Source organism: Clavispora lusitaniae (assembly GCF_014636115.1).
Source record: "Clavispora lusitaniae strain FDAARGOS_655 chromosome Unknown tig00000105_pilon, whole genome shotgun sequence".
Taxonomy (NCBI): domain Eukaryota; kingdom Fungi; phylum Ascomycota; class Pichiomycetes; order Serinales; family Metschnikowiaceae; genus Clavispora; species Clavispora lusitaniae.
This window is the reverse complement of record NW_027093978.1, coordinates 1,139,598-1,156,848: the sequence shown is the minus strand read 5'-3', so window position 1 is coordinate 1,156,848 and position 17,251 is coordinate 1,139,598. Positions and strand designations below refer to the sequence as shown.

General features: G+C 44.4%; 10 protein-coding genes and 1 non-coding gene across 11 annotated transcripts; 6 read left to right on the top strand and 5 right to left on the bottom strand. All coding sequences in view use genetic code 12, as the record gives it.

Annotated features, from left to right (window-relative positions):
• Positions 1-295: 295 nt before the first annotated feature.
• On the top strand, positions 296-736 carry CTF8 (Ctf8p; the record flags this gene model as incomplete). The annotated part of the gene is made up of 1 exon (XM_002615331.2): positions 296-736. One exon carries the CDS (start codon positions 296-298, stop codon positions 734-736), a length of 441 nt encoding a protein of 146 aa, XP_002615377.1.
• A 239-nt stretch (positions 737-975) lies between these two features.
• FOB63_003539 (uncharacterized protein) lies at positions 976-3,003 on the bottom strand (the record flags this gene model as incomplete). The annotated part of the gene is made up of 1 exon (XM_002615332.2): positions 976-3,003. One exon carries the CDS (start codon positions 3,001-3,003, stop codon positions 976-978), a length of 2,028 nt encoding a protein of 675 aa, XP_002615378.2.
• Positions 3,004-3,449: 446 nt separating this feature from the next.
• On the top strand, positions 3,450-4,163 carry VPS22 (ESCRT-II subunit protein; the record flags this gene model as incomplete). Its single annotated transcript, XM_002615333.2, has 1 exon — positions 3,450-4,163. The coding sequence occupies one exon, from the start codon at positions 3,450-3,452 to the stop codon at positions 4,161-4,163; it is 714 nt and encodes a 237-aa protein (XP_002615379.1).
• Positions 4,164-4,167: 4 nt separating this feature from the next.
• On the bottom strand, positions 4,168-5,511 carry FOB63_003537 (pseudouridine synthase; the record flags this gene model as incomplete). Its single annotated transcript, XM_002615334.2, has 1 exon — positions 4,168-5,511. One exon carries the CDS (start codon positions 5,509-5,511, stop codon positions 4,168-4,170), a length of 1,344 nt encoding a protein of 447 aa, XP_002615380.2.
• A 155-nt stretch (positions 5,512-5,666) lies between these two features.
• SPB4 (putative ATP-dependent RNA helicase) lies at positions 5,667-7,502 on the top strand (the record flags this gene model as incomplete). Its single annotated transcript, XM_002615335.2, has 1 exon — positions 5,667-7,502. The coding sequence occupies one exon, from the start codon at positions 5,667-5,669 to the stop codon at positions 7,500-7,502; it is 1,836 nt and encodes a 611-aa protein (XP_002615381.2).
• Positions 7,503-7,559: 57 nt separating this feature from the next.
• On the bottom strand, positions 7,560-9,218 carry FOB63_003535 (uncharacterized protein; the record flags this gene model as incomplete). Its single annotated transcript, XM_002615336.2, has 1 exon — positions 7,560-9,218. The coding sequence occupies one exon, from the start codon at positions 9,216-9,218 to the stop codon at positions 7,560-7,562; it is 1,659 nt and encodes a 552-aa protein (XP_002615382.2).
• Positions 9,219-9,300: 82 nt separating this feature from the next.
• TRY3 (Try3p) lies at positions 9,301-10,686 on the bottom strand (the record flags this gene model as incomplete). The annotated part of the gene is made up of 1 exon (XM_002615337.2): positions 9,301-10,686. One exon carries the CDS (start codon positions 10,684-10,686, stop codon positions 9,301-9,303), a length of 1,386 nt encoding a protein of 461 aa, XP_002615383.2.
• A 297-nt stretch (positions 10,687-10,983) lies between these two features.
• Positions 10,984-11,055, bottom strand: FOB63_005598. Its single transcript has one exon. It is a non-coding gene; the product is annotated as a tRNA-Glu (tRNA).
• A 247-nt stretch (positions 11,056-11,302) lies between these two features.
• Positions 11,303-12,157, top strand: FOB63_003533 (uncharacterized protein; the record flags this gene model as incomplete). The annotated part of the gene is made up of 1 exon (XM_002615338.2): positions 11,303-12,157. One exon carries the CDS (start codon positions 11,303-11,305, stop codon positions 12,155-12,157), a length of 855 nt encoding a protein of 284 aa, XP_002615384.2.
• A 1,034-nt stretch (positions 12,158-13,191) lies between these two features.
• On the top strand, positions 13,192-14,241 carry FOB63_003532 (guanine nucleotide exchange factor; the record flags this gene model as incomplete). Its single annotated transcript, XM_002615340.2, has 1 exon — positions 13,192-14,241. One exon carries the CDS (start codon positions 13,192-13,194, stop codon positions 14,239-14,241), a length of 1,050 nt encoding a protein of 349 aa, XP_002615386.2.
• Positions 14,242-15,680: 1,439 nt separating this feature from the next.
• On the top strand, positions 15,681-16,490 carry FOB63_003531 (carboxymethylenebutenolidase; the record flags this gene model as incomplete). Its single annotated transcript, XM_002615341.2, has 1 exon — positions 15,681-16,490. One exon carries the CDS (start codon positions 15,681-15,683, stop codon positions 16,488-16,490), a length of 810 nt encoding a protein of 269 aa, XP_002615387.2.
• Positions 16,491-17,251: the final 761 nt, after the last annotated feature.

The window sequence follows — 17,251 nt, the reverse complement described above, 5'->3', positions numbered from 1 at the left end:
TACAATCTTCTTAGGATCTGTTTGCTATAGCAATTAAATATATAAAGGATGAAGAGGACCGTCATTGTAATTCTATGAATTGATATTTTTGCTTCGTATTGGCGTGCAATGGCCTTTGTCGTTTTCTTCCATTTATTTGGTTTCTTTCTCTCGTTTCTTTCTCTCGTTTCTTTCTTTCCCTTCTTATTTTATTTCTTGGCTTCTTCCGTCTTCGCTTCTGTATTATTCATCCACAAAATGAATGTGTCCTGTATGAACAAAACCACAATAACTACTAAGCTGAAGAAACTGGAACATGCCTAGTACTCCCATCGACTACAAAGATATACATAGAGCCTTGAATTCAAACTCCTTGACTACCAACTCCAATGGCTGCATAATATCGACGCCTTTTGGCCTCTCTCTTCTAGAAATCCAAGGCGAACTAAATCTTCCAGAATCAGCCCCCACAGAGACCGAGGGCCTAGATCCAGACTACGTACGCAACTTTGCTAAGGTGGATGATATCTACGAGGCTGTGAAGTTTGGGCGGTTGGAATTCGACGAGAAGGATCCACAAAAGGCCGTTTTGTTCATTGGCAAATCCCAAAGACTTCTAGGTTCAGTTGTGACTTTGAAAGATCCACTAGGTGTCCTCCGAGTTCCTACAGGGGACAATCCAACACAGAACATGAAGTTTGTTGACCTCGTATACAAGAAAATCATCTTCAAACAGAGACCGCTTCCGATCATGTAGAATTCGCAGATCCATGAAGCGTATAAGCATACATAAGCATTAATGAATATATTTGATAGACACGTTGATGAAAATACCTGATAGAAACCTTGTAATATTTCATAGAATTATTCGACAGAAGCGTATACATGATAGAAGTATAAGATACATGAATTGAATACATTAATTAGATACGTAACTTTATTGCATTAAATGTCCGATAACACCGTTGCTACCTTCCAAGTTGAGCATCAGAAATTTCAGAATTTGGAGATGCGGCTACGGAAATTATTGGTGCTGGCATCCACAGCCACATCGTGGTCCACAACATAGACCAAATTTTTGAAAATCGTCTCTATGTCTGCGTCGGAGAATTTCAAGTATTCCCGCATGTAATTAAGAATCCCTCCAAACTTCTTGTCTAAAAGTTCCAAGGTGGCCAACATGGCTTCGCTTCTTGAACTGACCAAGTTTTCAAATCCGTCTTTTTCGATTGTCCAATTCTCTCTTCCCTGAACAATGGTTTCCGTCAAAATCTCGATCTCTTTTGCTTTAGCCTTTGCAAGCCCGTCAACGAATTTCTTACGTAAATCCTCGTGGTCTGGCTTCAATCCTAGTGTAGTCAACTCATACTCTTTGATAATGGTGTGCCTGTCTACCCCCACCAACCGTAATAGCAACATGGCGAACACACCTGTTCTGTCTTTTCCTGCAGTGCAATGGAACAAAAATGGCTTGTCAGGGTGATCTCTGATGTACTCAAACATCTGTTTGAACAGCTCGTTTCCTGCTGAAAGCATATGGTCATAAACATGCACATATGTGTGCCAGGAGATCGTCAAGTTGGCAAAACGAAGTGCTATTTGGTCTGGTGAGTAGTCTTCATGTCTGAACACCGGAGCATGTACACGCTTAACGCCCACTTCCTCCAAAAAGCCTTGAGGAGAACCATCTGCTGCACATTCTTCCACAGACCGAAGATCGAAAACAGTGCCGATGTTCAAGTCCTTGATGCTCTGGGCACCTTTCTTCGAGAGACGGGCCGTGTTAGCGCATCGGAAAATGAAGCTCGGCCGAACATAATATTTGGCCTTATCACTATTGGTCACCTTGAAGGTAGGCTGGTCAATTCGCCAACCTCCTACATCTCTGAAGTTCGAGACCCCGTCGACGGTTTTTGACCTGGGGACACAGCCAATGGTCTTGGAGCGAGCGTTGAATCTCATGATCTCCTGGTCATACCTGAGATATTTGGCCACGATGGCACTAACCAAGTAGTTATAGTTGACGGTGTTCTTTTTCGTGAGTGGAAGATTTAGCGGATTGTAGTCCTCCTTGTCGTCTTCGTTTTCAATAGCCTTGTTTCCATAGAAGTTATGGTCCGCCCCATCAATGAGCTCAAGATGGTGCGAGTATGGCCCACGGTTCAAGGTGTTGGCAAAGTATGCACAATCTTCTTTGGAAATGATATGGTCCTCTGTTCCGTAAACACTCAAAACAGACCATTCGGTCGACAACTGGCCAATGTGGCTCAAGTCTACATTGGCCAAGGACCGGATTTCTAGCCTAGGAACGCGAGTGTCGGCATACTTGCCGAATCGAAGCGCCTTTTGTACCACATACTCCACATCCTGGTCGTCCAAAAAATGGTAGCGGGACCGGATGGTGTGAGAACGGAATCTCAGAGAGCAATTGATCAAGTTTGGAACCACCACCGCTCTGGCGGCCGTAGCATTGGACTCCAAAAGCTTCTGTTGCTCGCAGGCCCAAAGAAACATCGCTACGGCTCCTCTGGAATGGGCAATCATGGCCAGAAGCAAAAAATTGGTCTTCGCCTCGTTCCGTGTGCCATCTGTCACATAATCCACTGCCGCCTGAATGTCTTCCACGTCTTGCTCGAGAATCCGCCCAACATTAGGATCGGCGTTCTCATCCAGCCATCCACATCCTCTAAAATCAATTCTCAACGAGTACATCCCCAATTCTGCAGCCAATTTATGCGCAAGCATCTTTTGGTAGCAGTAGTCTCTGTGACCGCCTTGCCCATGAAGAAGAAGAGCTATTTTGGTGGTGGCGGGCGCATATCCTTTCTGGAGATAATTCGGATCTGTCTCAGCATGAGGAAATGCCAAAGTTCCCGTGACACCTTTTCCAAAACGAACTTCAATCTCTTTCGGTGGTTCGGTGTCTCCTATTCCGGTGGTTCGATCTTCTGATGTTTCAATATCCATATTGTGTTTTGGTGGAAAGAGAAGTTGTATCGATGGGCCTCGGTCTACAATGCGCATGCGAAATGCCGAACTGTGGGGTCTTATACAAGAAAGGATCTACGGAAAAAAATTAAAAAAAAAAAAAATGGTCAAAGCTTCCAAGAAGTTTTCGGTCTTGTCACATTCCCAACTTATCTTTTTTCCTCGGCCAAAATATGATTTTGTTCGCTGTGACAAAACTTCTACTCGTAATACGACTAGAAGTATGACATTCGTAATTTTAGGGCGCATGGAACACCAAATTGCGTAAAGTACATTGCAAGCTAAAAAATACAAAACATCCCCAAAAATACCTGGCCGGAGAAGCCTCCTATTTTCCACCGACAGATCTACAGCTGCGTCGGAAAAATGTAACATTTCCAAGAATTTTGCGCTACTTTTGACAGGACAAGGCTATGTAGAAGATCTGGGGGCCTGCACACAGAAACAGACATCAATTCTTATCGTACTCGTTTTCTTTGCCAATGGACAGAATAGGGGCAGATCGAGAGGCTTATCTCCGGTTGGGCCAGACGCTTACGAAGAAACACTCGGATGAACTTTCCACGCAACTAGCAGTGTACCAATCGGCGTTGGTCAATTTTGCGCGAGACCATGGCGAAACCATCAAGAACAACCCGGAGTTTAGCCGAAAGTTCACCCAAATGTGCCATCTGATCGGCGTGGACACTTTGGAAGTGATGCTTTTTCTGGAGTCGCAGAAGAAAAAGGGCGACAATTTTTACTTGGGTCTAGCTGTCCGTGTTGTGGAGATCTGCGAGGAGACGAGGGACATCAACGGCGGCCTCATTTCTTTGAAGGAGCTACATTCCCGACTACAGGAAAACTCCAGTGCGCCCGTGACGGCGTCTGAGGAAGACATCGTCAAGTCTTTGGCGTACTTGGGCAGCGAAGGAAACGGGTACGAGCTTATGGACATCAACAGGCGCAAGTGGATCCGGTCTACAGGGTCGTCGGAAAAGGGCTCCATATCCACCAATCAAAAGAAGGTGTATGAGCTTTGTGAATTCATGGGAGGGTATGTCACGCATCGGCTACTAAGGGACAACTTCAACTGGGACGCTGCGCGGCTGAAAACCGTCATTGATGAGATGATTCTGAATGGGTTTCTTTGGATCGACAATCAGGGCCCCAATGGCGAAAAACAGTACTGGGAGCCATCATGGATATCCACGTGAGATCTCATTGTTCAGCCTTGTTGTCCATCTTCCTCTTCTTCTTCTCACGGTGCCGAGCATTAACAGCTTCAACAGTTTCACCCATTTCCCTTTCCGCAATAGGCACGTACTTCTTGAAGTTTCTGCCTCTGCCGTCGCCGAGATTGATGTAGCCGGCACCTTGAAGAAGGTTGTCTTTAATTTCTTCGGGCATGAAAACAGAGTGCACCATGCTGGCAATATTAGCTTTAAGCTGGTACTCTAGGAACAATGAGTTGAAACGGCCATGCTCTTTGGAAAGTTTCGGCCGCTGTGTGCCATTGAAATCATTTGCGGACGTGAGCCACTCCATTTCTGGGAAAACACAATCGTATAGCACCAAGGGAACGTCGTTTGCCATTTCGTAGATGGGCTTGCTGGGAAACTTGCTCACATTGAGCAAATCGTCGACTATCGACGGCAGCTCCAATTTCTGGCCCACCAGAAACAACACCGCCACCATGCAGCGCACCTGGTGCCAAAGGAACGCTGTGCCCTTCAAGTCAAAGACGTAGAAGTCGTCTTTGAAGTGCTCTATTCTGGCCGAATACACTTCTCGACAGTGGTTGGTGATTTGCTTGGAGCCGTCGATCTTGCAAAAGTTGCGGAAGTCATGGGGGCCCTCGTACTTAAGCGCCGCCTCTTGCATGAGGTCAACATCCAAGTCCGTCTTCTTGAAAAGGTACTTGTAGTGTCTGTACTTGCACGAGAAACGGGCATTGAAGTTGGGCGGCGGACGCAAACACACAGCGGTGATACGAATGTCTGGAGGTAAAAGCGCATTTAGAATCGTCAAGTATGGCAACTCCTTCACGTCCTTTTCCTTGTCTGCGTGTTCTTCCTTCAGCAAAGCCGAGCGCACATCTAGCGAAATCACCTGGTTCAACGCACTGACTCCCTTGTCTGTACGCCCGCATCTGCTGAAGTTGCACGATGCTGGGTCGGCCTCAGGTACAAGTTTTGCCTTGGTCATGGCCTGGAGAATTTCTTCTTCCACGGTGGGGAGAGGTGTAGGTTCGTTCTGGAAGTTGAGCCCATTGTAGTTCCAGCCCATGTAGGCAAAGCGGAAGGCCACAAACCGCGTGTTGTGTTTGCTGAAGTCGAACTTTCTTTTTTTCTGCCCAGCGGCTGCAGTCTTGCCCTGCTTGGTCTTTGGTTGTGGCTCCTTGGATGGTTCTTTGGCCGCTTGTGGGTCTTCGTCCTTTGGCGCATTTTCGCCCGCTTCAAGCTCCTGGATTCTCTTGATGAGCTGTGTTTTCAGCCAACTTTCGTAGTCACGAGCGGCATTTTTCTCTGCGTTGAAGACAACGCTCATCACTCTTTTGAACATGCAGATGGAGTTATAGAAATGCTTTTGCGAATGCGAAGATCATCGTCTGCGGAAAAATTGTATAGGCCTAAGAAATACACCACATACTTTTCTTCTTCCTTTTTTGATATTTGCTTGAACTTGAACATCAGCTCCGCTTGCTCAATAATATCGCCATGTCCTCTCTACTGTGGAACAGCTTGGACTGCAAGCTCCATCCTTGGATCAGAGATGCCATCACCTCTCTCGGATACCCCACAATGACGCCTGTGCAAGCCTCCACCATCCCCCTCTTTTCCGGAAACAAAGACGTTGTTGTCGAGTCGGCAACAGGCTCCGGAAAAACCCTATCTTTCGTTCTTCCGGTGTTGCAGCATGTGTCGAATAGACTCTACGGCCCAGTTGACGGTGCAGCAGATTTCAAGCCTGAACCAGTGAAAAAGGGCCACATGTTGGCCGTCGTGGTGTCTCCGACACGAGAACTTGCGAGCCAGATCCAGAGAGTTTTCGATAGCGTTCTTGACTTTTTGCCCGAGGAGAAAACGAAGATTAATACTCAGCTTGTTGTTGGCTCGCTCAGTAGTGTGAGAGAAGACTTGGAAACGCTTCTTTTGCAGAGAAGCCACATTGTTATTGCCACGCCAGGCCGTCTTATTGACTTGCTCTCGTCTGAAAAAGTGAAAACGTCTTCGGTGGAAGTGGCTGTCTTGGATGAAGCCGACAAACTTTTGGACATGTCTTTTGAGACTGATGTATTGTCCATTTTGAAACAGCTCCCCAGACAAAGAAGAACAGGGCTTTTCTCAGCCACCCTCAGCGCTGCTGGTGACAAAATCTTCCGCACGGGAATGATGAATCCAGTGAAAGTAGCTGTCAAGTCGAAAAACTCAAAGAAGGCAGCTCCCACGTCCTTGACAATCCAGTATATGCTTGTGGATGCAGAGAAGAAGTTAACGACAATGCTCAAGTTGGCTGCAGACTACAAGTTCAAAAAATGTATTGTGTACTTTCCCACATGTACATCGATCAAGCTTTTCTACAGTATGATTGAAAACTGGCGCAAAGCAACGCTGTTTGAGGCAAAGTTCTACTCGTTGCATGGCCAGCTTTCCACCAATGCCAGATTGAAGACGCTTCAAAATTTCACTGAAGGTGACGCCGCTGAGTCGAAACATATTTTGTTGACCACAGACGTTGCTGCTAGAGGTATAGACATTCCCGAAGTTGATTTGGTCATTCAGCTAGATCCTCCTACTGATCCAGACGTTTTCTTGCATAGGTGTGGTAGAACCGGAAGAGCCAATAAGGTCGGCCGTGCCTTAGTGATGCTTAATATTAATTCTCGTGAAGAAGATTACGTTGATTTTATGGAAGTGAAAGATGTTGAAATGTCCCAAATGAATGTGCCTCAAGATGAAAAATTGCATCAAGAGTTTCAACAGCAAACCAAAGCGTTTATGCTAGCCGATAGAGCTCGCCATGAGCTTGCTGTGAAGTCTTATGTTGGGTTTATGAGATATTACCAGAAACACCTTGCATCTTCCATTTTCAGAATGCAATCGTTAGATTACTTGGGCTTGGCGAAAATGTACGGATTGCTTCGTTTGCCTAAAATGCCCGAAACAAAGTATATTCCCGCCGAAAAAATGCCTGAAGACGGTTGGTTGATTCCAGAACCTTTGGACATGGATAAATACGCATATGCCGACAGTTCGAAGGAAGAATCACGGTTGGAGCATTTGGAAGAGGAAAAGCAGAAGAAAATCAAAGACGCCAAAGCCCGTAAATTGCTCAAGAAGAAAAACGAAGCTTGGTCTGTGAAGGTGGATACGAAAGAGTCGAAAAGTGTACGTCGGGAGAAAAATAAAAGAAAGAGAGAAGCCATTGAAAAACAGATCATGGAGGAGTCCTCGGACGATGAAGAAACACAGCAAGATTGGAAAGACTTGGTCCGACTGAATAAAAAGAGCAAAGGAGACTCAAATATGCAAGGTTCGTTTGATGATATGTGAAGCATTATCTAAAGTTCTATATTCGGCGCCTTTTGCTTTTGAAACGCGGGTACCTCATCAGATTTTCCATTTATCGCTGATAGATTTGACGCCGTCGAAAACATACAAGTTATCGAGAGGGATATACTGCTGAGTTACAATCTTCAAAACCTCTTGAGAACCAATACCACCCATAAGGCTGCAGATATTATGGTAGTTAGTGGTATAATGGACGAAAAGCTCCTTTAAGATTTTCAAAACGCCCAGTGAAATAGATGATGAAAGTAGAAACAATTGGCTAAAATGTTGGACATAAGAGTCGAAGTCGTTGATAGCTCCGTGGTCTAACAAATCGTGTAAAGCAAGTATACCAAAATATATCGCCAACGTATTGTTTTCACATTCCTTTTCACATAAGGACCTCAACTCATTCAAGAGTGGCTCGGAATACTGAAGAAGACTACCCTTCGACACATAGAGAAAGGCGCTGTTCTTGCAGAAGGATGCAATCATGTCTTGGTTCAAGTCCTTTTCATGTAGACCGACTTGGTGAAAAATACCTGAAAGTGCTTCAGAAAACGCTTGCTGGTCAACAGCGGCCTTTTTCCGGTAGATGTTCTGTAACCTGATGTAGTTGGAGGTCTTTGATGTCATGTCCGGAAGATTTCCTGGTAGGGGCAATTTGTTATCGTTTCTGGCCACAAATTCCTTCAATGCCGCCACAAAAAGCCAAAAAAGCGAGGTAGACGAAGATAAAGTTTGGAGTTCCGGAGCATTGAATAGTTGCTTTACCGCTTCCGGAATTCTGGTAACCTGCAATGCCCGATGGATCGATTGCGATGCTTCAAGAAAGTTTGTCTCAGTGGCAAGATTGCGTGCCATACTCTCCACATAGGCAGATCGAAACTCTTTCTTTTCGGCATAGTTCTGCGGTGGAAGATCATTGTGGTCTGCTTTCCACCGCTGTAGGGCTTTGATGAAAATGACTATATATGGCACGTGTGCATGTTCGGTGGAGTCCAACTCTTCTAGAACAAAGGAGTCAGCATACTCTTGGAGTTCCGGCCATGGACAGTCAATGCGTAGGTCGAAAACTTTGGACGGATCGTGCGTCTCGACAATGGTGGTTTCTCTGCTGATAATGTGGAGCATGCCATAAAAACCGGCAGTGGCCACGCTCAAAAGCGGAACGTTTTTCTCCCATAGCTTGTGCTTCAAGCCGAGGTAGACCTGCGGGTCTAGCCTCTTAGTGAGAACCACTGCTGCAAACTGGTCCCAAAAGTCTGGAGCTCCCAACAAGTCACTTATAGGCTGGGTGACGGCGTGTCCATTGACGTCCGAGTTGAGATCCAAAAGGCTTTTGCACATTGCAGGAGCAATCTCGGAGCCCAAGTCGTCGTCTTGCAAAAAGAAATTGCCGCTGAGATCATCTTCGGCCACGATGGCGCTATCTATGATGGTGAACGTCCCAATTCCGGGAAGAACGAGGTTTTTGAGGATTTCTGATCCGGTTGCAGTGGCTCCGATCACACAGACATGAGATTTTTCAAGCCGGCTTTGCCCCGTGGTGGCCCAAAGTCTGATTTGCCGATCGTATTTTGTGTTTTTATCTATTTGCATGGTGATTGAAAATGGTAATATGGAGTGCGATAGATACAGAACAAGAGGCACACCAAAATTACAAAAAAATATTGAAATTAGAAAACGGCATAATTCATGTTTTCTTACTTGTATCATTAAAGTGTAGCTTCTACAAATTAAGTGTAGCTTCTACAAAGTTTGATCAATAATGACCACATTACCAATTACTACTTCAACATTACATAATCACACAGTTCTTGTGCTCTCCAACCACTTCTTTGTACTTTTCGTCCTTTATCTCCTTCATTTTCTCCTTGACCTCCATTGGGAAAAAGCGCTGGATCAAATCCATAATCTCTAAATCCAAATTGCTCGAATCGGCCTTCAAGATTGCTTCTTGACACCGACAGAGCGGGCAATCCGTCTTTCCTCTCTTCTTCATCTTCACCAAACATCGCACGCAAAAAATGTGGCCACACTCTAAACGAATGGGCTTATACGCAATCGACATGCAGATTGGACACAGATAGTCCTCAAGTTGTGGAACAAGAGTGAGAAGGCGGTGTTGCATAAGAAAGCAAATGGACTGTGCCAAAGAAGACCCGGTGATGAATATATGGTCCTGAGAAATGAGATCGGGAAACTTTGTGGAAATGTTCAACGATGTCCGCTTGTCGAACTTCTTCAAAATCTTCCGCAACGCCGTTGTGTTGATGGACTGAAACTGCATGATCTTGAGCAACCGCTCATTTGTTTTCACAAATTGGTGGTATGCTACAAGTGATTTCTTTTGCTTGAACGTATCCAAAATGTCCGTCTTTTGCACCCTGTCAGTAAATTCTTGCAAGTTGCGCTTAATCTGATCCGAGCTCCGTTCCAACTGCAGCCTCGATGTCTCGTTATAACGGAAAAACACCTCCGAGTCAAGGTAAATCCGGAAAAGCTCGCGCCATTTGTACAAATCAGCCCGCTTTTGTGTGAGCAGATGCACAATCTCGCCAATCTGCTCCACCTCGGTGATAAGGGTCTTTTCTTCGCTTTGGCGGATCTCGTCGAGGTTAGCCAACTCGGCGTTAAGCATGCGGAAAAACTTCAGGTCCGACTTGAGCATGATGACTATTTCATTATTGTTTTGGACCTTCACCAACTCTTCATTATTTCGAGAATGAGTGGGAGATAGCACTAGGCCATCTTCTTGCTCCCGAATCTCCATCACGTGCTGGTCCTCGTCATCTGTGGACATGGCCTTCTCCACTTTCTCCCGGATTTCCTGCGCTAGTTCCTGGATATGGTCCTGGGTGTAACTTTGCTTATCGGTGTCATTAAGCACAATCTTTAAGTAAGGCACAATTCTGTTGGAGCCACGGGATTTGGTCAACATGTATTTTGCCATGATGGGATTTGTCGGGCTGGCCTCCTCTCTGTCCAATTCCACTGTTTTCTTTTGGTCTTCGTTCTGAAGCAAAAGCTTCAAATCCGTATTGGTCAAGCCCACAAACTGCAACTCCTCCACAACTTTACTGATGTATTTTTTCAACATCTTGTATTGGATGGCTGCCTCCACCCACGTCTCGGGAAGATTTTCTTCCACTAATGTTTGCTGGAGAACTTTGGCAAACTTCATTGTTTCATACTAAAAAATGTTTGCGATGAGCTCTGCAAGAGCGATAAGAAACAATAGCAACCGGGAGGGTTTTGTATGTGTTTTTGTTTTCTTTGCAACGGCAATAAACCAGTGCCTAAAGTGTCATGAAAGCAAGAAGAAAGCACAGGAAACGGACGAAAAATAAATGTCTCACCGTCAAAACTGTAATGTGTCAAACAGTCAAATTTCTTTTGAGACATTAGCTGTGACACGATATGCGCTATATTTTTTTTGGTTGCCACACGTGGTTCAGCCGTTTCAATTGCAAAAGAAAACCTCCGATACCGGGAGTCGAACCCGGGTCTGCTCGGTGAAAGCGAACCGTGATAGCCGTTACACTATATCGGACTTGATGAAACAATAATAATGGTGGTAAACCAAGACAGGGTTATTGAACATAGCCGTCAAGCCGCCGCCAATACGTAAAAAATTGGAGATTCTAGATAAAAGTAATAAATATATTTTAGTTTCTAGAAAGGTTTAGCCTTTTTTCATACTGCCCGACGAAAAGGTTTCGGTATGGCCGACCAGAAACATACCATCAAAGTAGATAAAGAGAAAAAATGGGAGAAAAAGATAAAAGCCAGTAAGGCAAATGCATTTCCTTTGCTTCCTTTTGCTCTTGCAGCTTTCGTGGGCACACGATTTCAGTTTCGTCAGAAAAGAACGTAATCCCGAATCCCAGGTATCGCAGCAAATATACTTGAGTGAAAAGCCAATTCCGGCGACTCGATTCAAGGCCGCCGAATGTGGCAAAATAAGCAGAAAACAGCTTGTGAACTTGGTGAGTGACTATCCAAATGTTGTTCTTGTGTGTGAAAAAGAACAGACGGTTCTCTACCCTGCTCAGCATAATGAAGATCTTTACGCAGATAAATTACAAGGCGTTCCACAAAAATACAAGCCTTGTATTGCCGGTAAGAAAGGCTGCCGAAAGTATTTCTTTACTGAAGTCGCCATTAACACCACCGAGGATACGTCTGATTTCAGATTTCCCTTGGCATCTTGTGTAAGCTTGCCTGGCAAAAACACAAGCGGAATTACAGAGATTGCTCTTTCGATCTTCTACGGACGAACCGGCAGCTCTTCGTACGGCATAGCATGGTCAACTCCATGGCTTCTGGCTCTGTACGGAACATCTAGCGAATTCACCAACTCAAAGATGATTTCTCTCGATCACCTGTGCAATTTCAATTCAACGTTCACCCGACCTGTTCTTTCGGTTTCCACAATGAAAGCAATTGTACGGGACCGTCTCTGGGCGGTTGATTTGAGAAGGAAAAATCCAATTTTCAGGTTTGATTGGCGAAATTCGACCCTGGAGGTTTTTACTTCCCAGGCTCCTTTTCTTTCTTGCGTAAGCCAGACATTTGTTCCTGGGATCTGTGACTGGGACCTGGACCAGGCAAAAGACCGCTTGGGTAACTTGGTCGAAGTAATTAACAGGTGAAAGAAAGGAGGAGATAGAAAAGTCGTGCTAGATCTATTATTACATGTTTGCGGAAACGGTAACTGTTTGAATAAAAATGCATCGTTAACATTTTAGTGTAAGTACTCTACTAGGGGCCAGCCTAAAGAAAAATTTAAGTTTGCATTGCACAAATGAAAGAGACAAGCATTTCTTGTTTCCTAAGTAACTGTGCTTTGCCTATAGATATTGTGAATAGGCACAAGAAGCCACTCTGCTAGAGACCTTATTTCCAATTACGTCTCAATTGATATATGTGAATCTAAGCTACGATTGCTCGTACAATAAAACTTTTACAGTAATATTTCTGATCTTTAGCACATAAGGCATGCCTATACTTGGTTGCTGTTTTGAGTTGATGAGTGATCATATTGAATGAAGCCATTCTGTCACTCATTAGACTTCCTCAGGCCGCTAGACTCACCGTTATCTATAGAACAAATAGAATGGTCTTGTATCAAAAAGAATCAACAATCAAAGAAACTGGAGTGTGGCCAGAGTAAAAGATGAACCTTGATTTTTTTGGCTATAGCATGAAGCTGCATGGTATGTGATCTGTCAAACTGAGCAGCCTGACTATCCTAGCTCTGATATGCACAAGTATATAGACACCCCAATCCGTCAAAATGACTAGGATGGCTAGATCAGCTTGCAAGATCAGTTTCTTTATCTAACAAGTTTTGAGTATATAATTCATGATTTTCTTTACTCGTCACAATAGGTCGAAATAGGTAAATCGAGCATAGTCCATACCATGCCTAATAATTCAGTGTCTTCATCAATTCATAATAATTCAGTGTCTTCATATCAATTCATAATAATTCATAAAATTTAAAATACTCAAACCTCATCCTCTAACTTCTTTCCCTTCCCGAAAACGCCATTCCTTGATCTTATCTACTCTGACCGACCATCCGCCTCTTTCTCCATTTCGTGTAAAGTCACCAAAGTGGAAGGACCTAGAAGCGCGCGAACTTTCATCTTCTCCACCTCAGCAACTTCTCCCAAACAGCACTATGGACTTTGAATTAGAGCCTACTCTCGAGTCGATCATCCACCAAGATTCGTTAAAATGGATTTTCGTGGGCGGAAAAGGTGGCGTGGGCAAAACCACAACGTCGTCTTCTGTTGCCGTCCAGTTGGCGTTGGCGTACCCAAATGATGAGTTTTTGCTCATTTCCACCGATCCAGCCCATAACTTGTCGGATGCTTTCTGCCAGAAGTTTGGCAAAGACGCCCGCAAGGTCGAAGGCTTGTCCAACCTTTCGTGTATGGAAATCGACCCGGATGCAGCCATGTCCGACTTGCAGACCCAGGCCCAACAATACAACAACGATCCCAACGATCCTTTGAAGAGCATGATGTCGGACATGACAGGCTCCATTCCCGGTATCGACGAGGCGTTGTCGTTTATGGAGGTTTTGAAGCACATCAAGAACCAGAAGGCCGCCGACGACGGGTCCGAATCCAACGCCATCCAGTACAAGACCATTATCTTTGACACGGCACCCACAGGCCACACTTTGCGCTTCTTGCAGTTGCCTGCCACGTTGGAGAAATTGTTGGCCAAGTTCAAGGACTTGTCGGGAAAATTCGGCCCCATGTTGAACATGTTGGGCGGTGGTGCAAACCAGCAGCAAGATATCTTCTCGAAAATGAACGAGATCCAGAAAAGCGTCAGCGAAGTCAACGAGCAGTTTACCAACCCAGACATGACCACGTTCATTTGCGTGTGCATTTCCGAGTTCTTGTCTCTTTACGAAACGGAACGTATGATCCAGGAATTGATGAGCTACAACATGGATGTCAACTCCATTGTGGTCAACCAGTTGCTTTTTGCCGAAGAGGACGACTGCAAGCGGTGCCAGTCCCGGTGGAAAATGCAGAAAAAGTACTTGGACCAGATGGGTGAGTTGTACGAAGACTACCACTTGGTGAAAATGCCTTTGCTCGGCAGTGAGATTCGTGGTGTCAACAACTTGAAGAAGTTCTCCAAGTTTTTGTTGAAGCCATATGATCCAAAGGTTGACAAGGCTTTAGTTTTCGAGTTGGAGGAGGCGAAATAGAAGTCTGCATGTTGGAGGTATTCTATAGAGAAGAGAGCAATTATTGTTAATACGACTACTCTACTAACTGTTAGGTCAACCATACCGGGGAACCTGGGGGTATCCCAACTTCCGGTTATGGTACCTACCAGATAAGCCACGCCCTTCTCTGGCCCCATTACTGATAAGCTTCGCCGTATGAGATAAGCCTCATACCCCTATTTACTACGTCTATAAGAATACTGGCTTCCCATTGTAGTTGGAAGCCAGGAACCAAGAAGTTCACACACTGAATATACACTACCGCTTATATTCCGAACCTAACACTAACCAGAGCACTATGTTTGATTAATGTCTGAGTAATGAGATAATTCAGGCTCAAATAACTGGAATTAATCGCCGCATTCAGTAATAGACGCTTCAAACAGCTAAATTTGAAGATTTCCAGTTTTTGCTAATTTCAGCGATTAGCAAGTTCATCATGTACAATGAACAATTCCTGGTTTGATAGGGATTTTATAGACTTGACTGTCACATTTTGCAATATATTCTCCTCATTACTATAAGATTTCTAAAAAAGCCGTAAATTGAGTCTAGTTGAAGGAATTGAGCTAGTACTAGCCTGATATTGAAGGTCTCTTGGCAAACATACACTCTACTGCAAAAGTGTTCATTCATTTCTGAAGGTTTCTCGAATCGGTATGACTTCCTGTTTCGTTGAACCACACAAACCAGAATCCGATTCTGATTCGCTTGCTACATCGACCAAATCTATACATTGTAGTTTCTTAGACTACATCGACCAAATCTATACATCTTGGTTTCGTCACTAAAGAAGGATATGGAAGTTGGAGTGCCACGTGACCAGAGGTTATAGGTCCGTGGGGTCCGCGATCACAACTTTTCTTTTCTTCTTCACCGATTCCCATGGCAAGAGGAAACCAAAGAGAGTTGGCACGTGCCAAGAACATGAAGAAGCAGCAGGAGGCGGCAAAGGGCCAGAAGAAGACCGGCGACCCGAAAAAACGAATGGAGACCGACGCCGATCGCATGAGAAAGAAACAAGCTGAAGGTATGTTAACATAGTGTAGATGTAGAAACCAATACTAAGCAAGCTAGCGGATGCCAGAAAGGCCGCCATGAAATAAGCAGGAAATCCAATTGGCTGGCTGGTTATTGCCGATTTTGTAGAAATAAACGTTTGACGATCACCTGGAAAATGTCTTTTAAAGCCTCTTCTTACCTCCTCTTAACTTTGCCATAGATCATGCATCTATGGCCATTTGGCCACATTACAGGCCAATCTTACTTCTCTTCTTCGTCTACCTTAAGTCTCCCGTTGACATTCTTCTGCATCAATCTTCTATATAGAGGCATGTCTCACCTGAGCTCACTAAAATTATACGAGACACTTTTCCCCACTCCTCCAGTTTTTTCTCCCCAAAACACTTGTCGCTCCAATGTTGATCAAAGAAAGCTACCACGATGTCAAGACGTCGTATGGCACGACCATGAGAATATTTGTTTTCCACCCTGTGGTTCCAAATTATCCCAAGGCCAAGTTCCCTGCCGTTATTGCCTATTCGGAAATCTACCAGGTGACAGGACCGGTGGCCAGATTTGCCAAAGACATTGCCGGCCAAGGCTTTATTGTTGCTGCGCCCTCTATTTACCATAACTTCGAGTCCCCTGAGCCTTTGGCCTACGATGCTGAGGGCACAGACAAAGGTAACCGCTACAAGATCGAAAAGGAGCTTCGGTCTTATGACGAGGACAATGCCTTGTGTGTGGACTACTTGAGAAGCTTGCCCACTTGCACAGGCAAAATTGGCGCCACAGGAATGTGTTTGGGTGGACATTTGGCCTTTAGAGCTGCTTTGGACCCAAGGGTATCAGCCGCTTTTTGCTTTTTCGCTACCGACATCCACATCCACGCTCTAGGCAAGGGAAAGAACGACGACTCCTTGAAAAGAAGCGGCGAAATCAAGGGCGAATTGGTGATGGTCTTCGGAGACAAGGACACCCACGTGCCTTTGGAAGGCCGGGACTTGATTAGAGCCACATTGAGAAAGAACAATGTTCAGCTTACTTTCATCGAAGTGAATGACGCCCAGCACGCTTTTATCCGGGACGAGTCCTCGAAGGATAGATACGACCCGGCAGTTACTAAATTGTGTTTTGAGTGGTTGCTTGAGTTGTTCAACCGCAAGTTGAAGTTGGATTACGGAGACCACGATGGGGTGGCGGCTGAAGTCGAACACGTCTGCTAGGACAAACAGAAAAGATACAGAAAAGAAAGAAATAGAAAAAGAGAAAAAGAGAGAAAAAAAAAAAAAAAACACGTATAAAATATAAAGAAATTTGGAGATTAAAGAGTAAAACTGGAGGGATTGGCCTGGTATACTTCACTTGCCCCATTCGTCACAAGATAAGTGAGCCGAGTTCTTTGGATTGGGAGTATTACTCATGAATTTTTGATTTTTACTCATTGGTATGGGGAATAGATAAGAAAGATAAGTTGGCATGAAGAAAGATAAAGAGAAGAAAGATATAGTATCAATTACCCGTCATCAATAAAAACGCACTCTACGATACGATTGAGTAGACAAGTACAAGAAGTACATAAATCTCGCCAGTCTCAATCGATTTATGTTATCCTTTGAATTGTCAAATGGAGAAGCAAATTAATTAAGGCTGCTATCATTCAAGTAACTAATCGATTAGGAACAGATAACTCGAAAAATCTTACTAACCATTACATCAGAATACAGAAATGAGCATGAACCGTGAAACTTTGGGTAGAGCATGGAAAGGAATGCAATCAACGCAAGGACAGGGGAAAAAAAATGTGATAAAAAAACAGAGCTCCTCAACTTGTCTCTAACTACGAAAATTCATTCAGTTTCAACCCTCCAAGCTCCATTTCTTGACATATCCATCAGAAAATGTCTACTTATTGAAGAGAAAGTGAGAGAAGACTATGGTACTTGAAACGAAAATTAAGGAAGAAGAAAAAGAAAAGAAAAGAAAA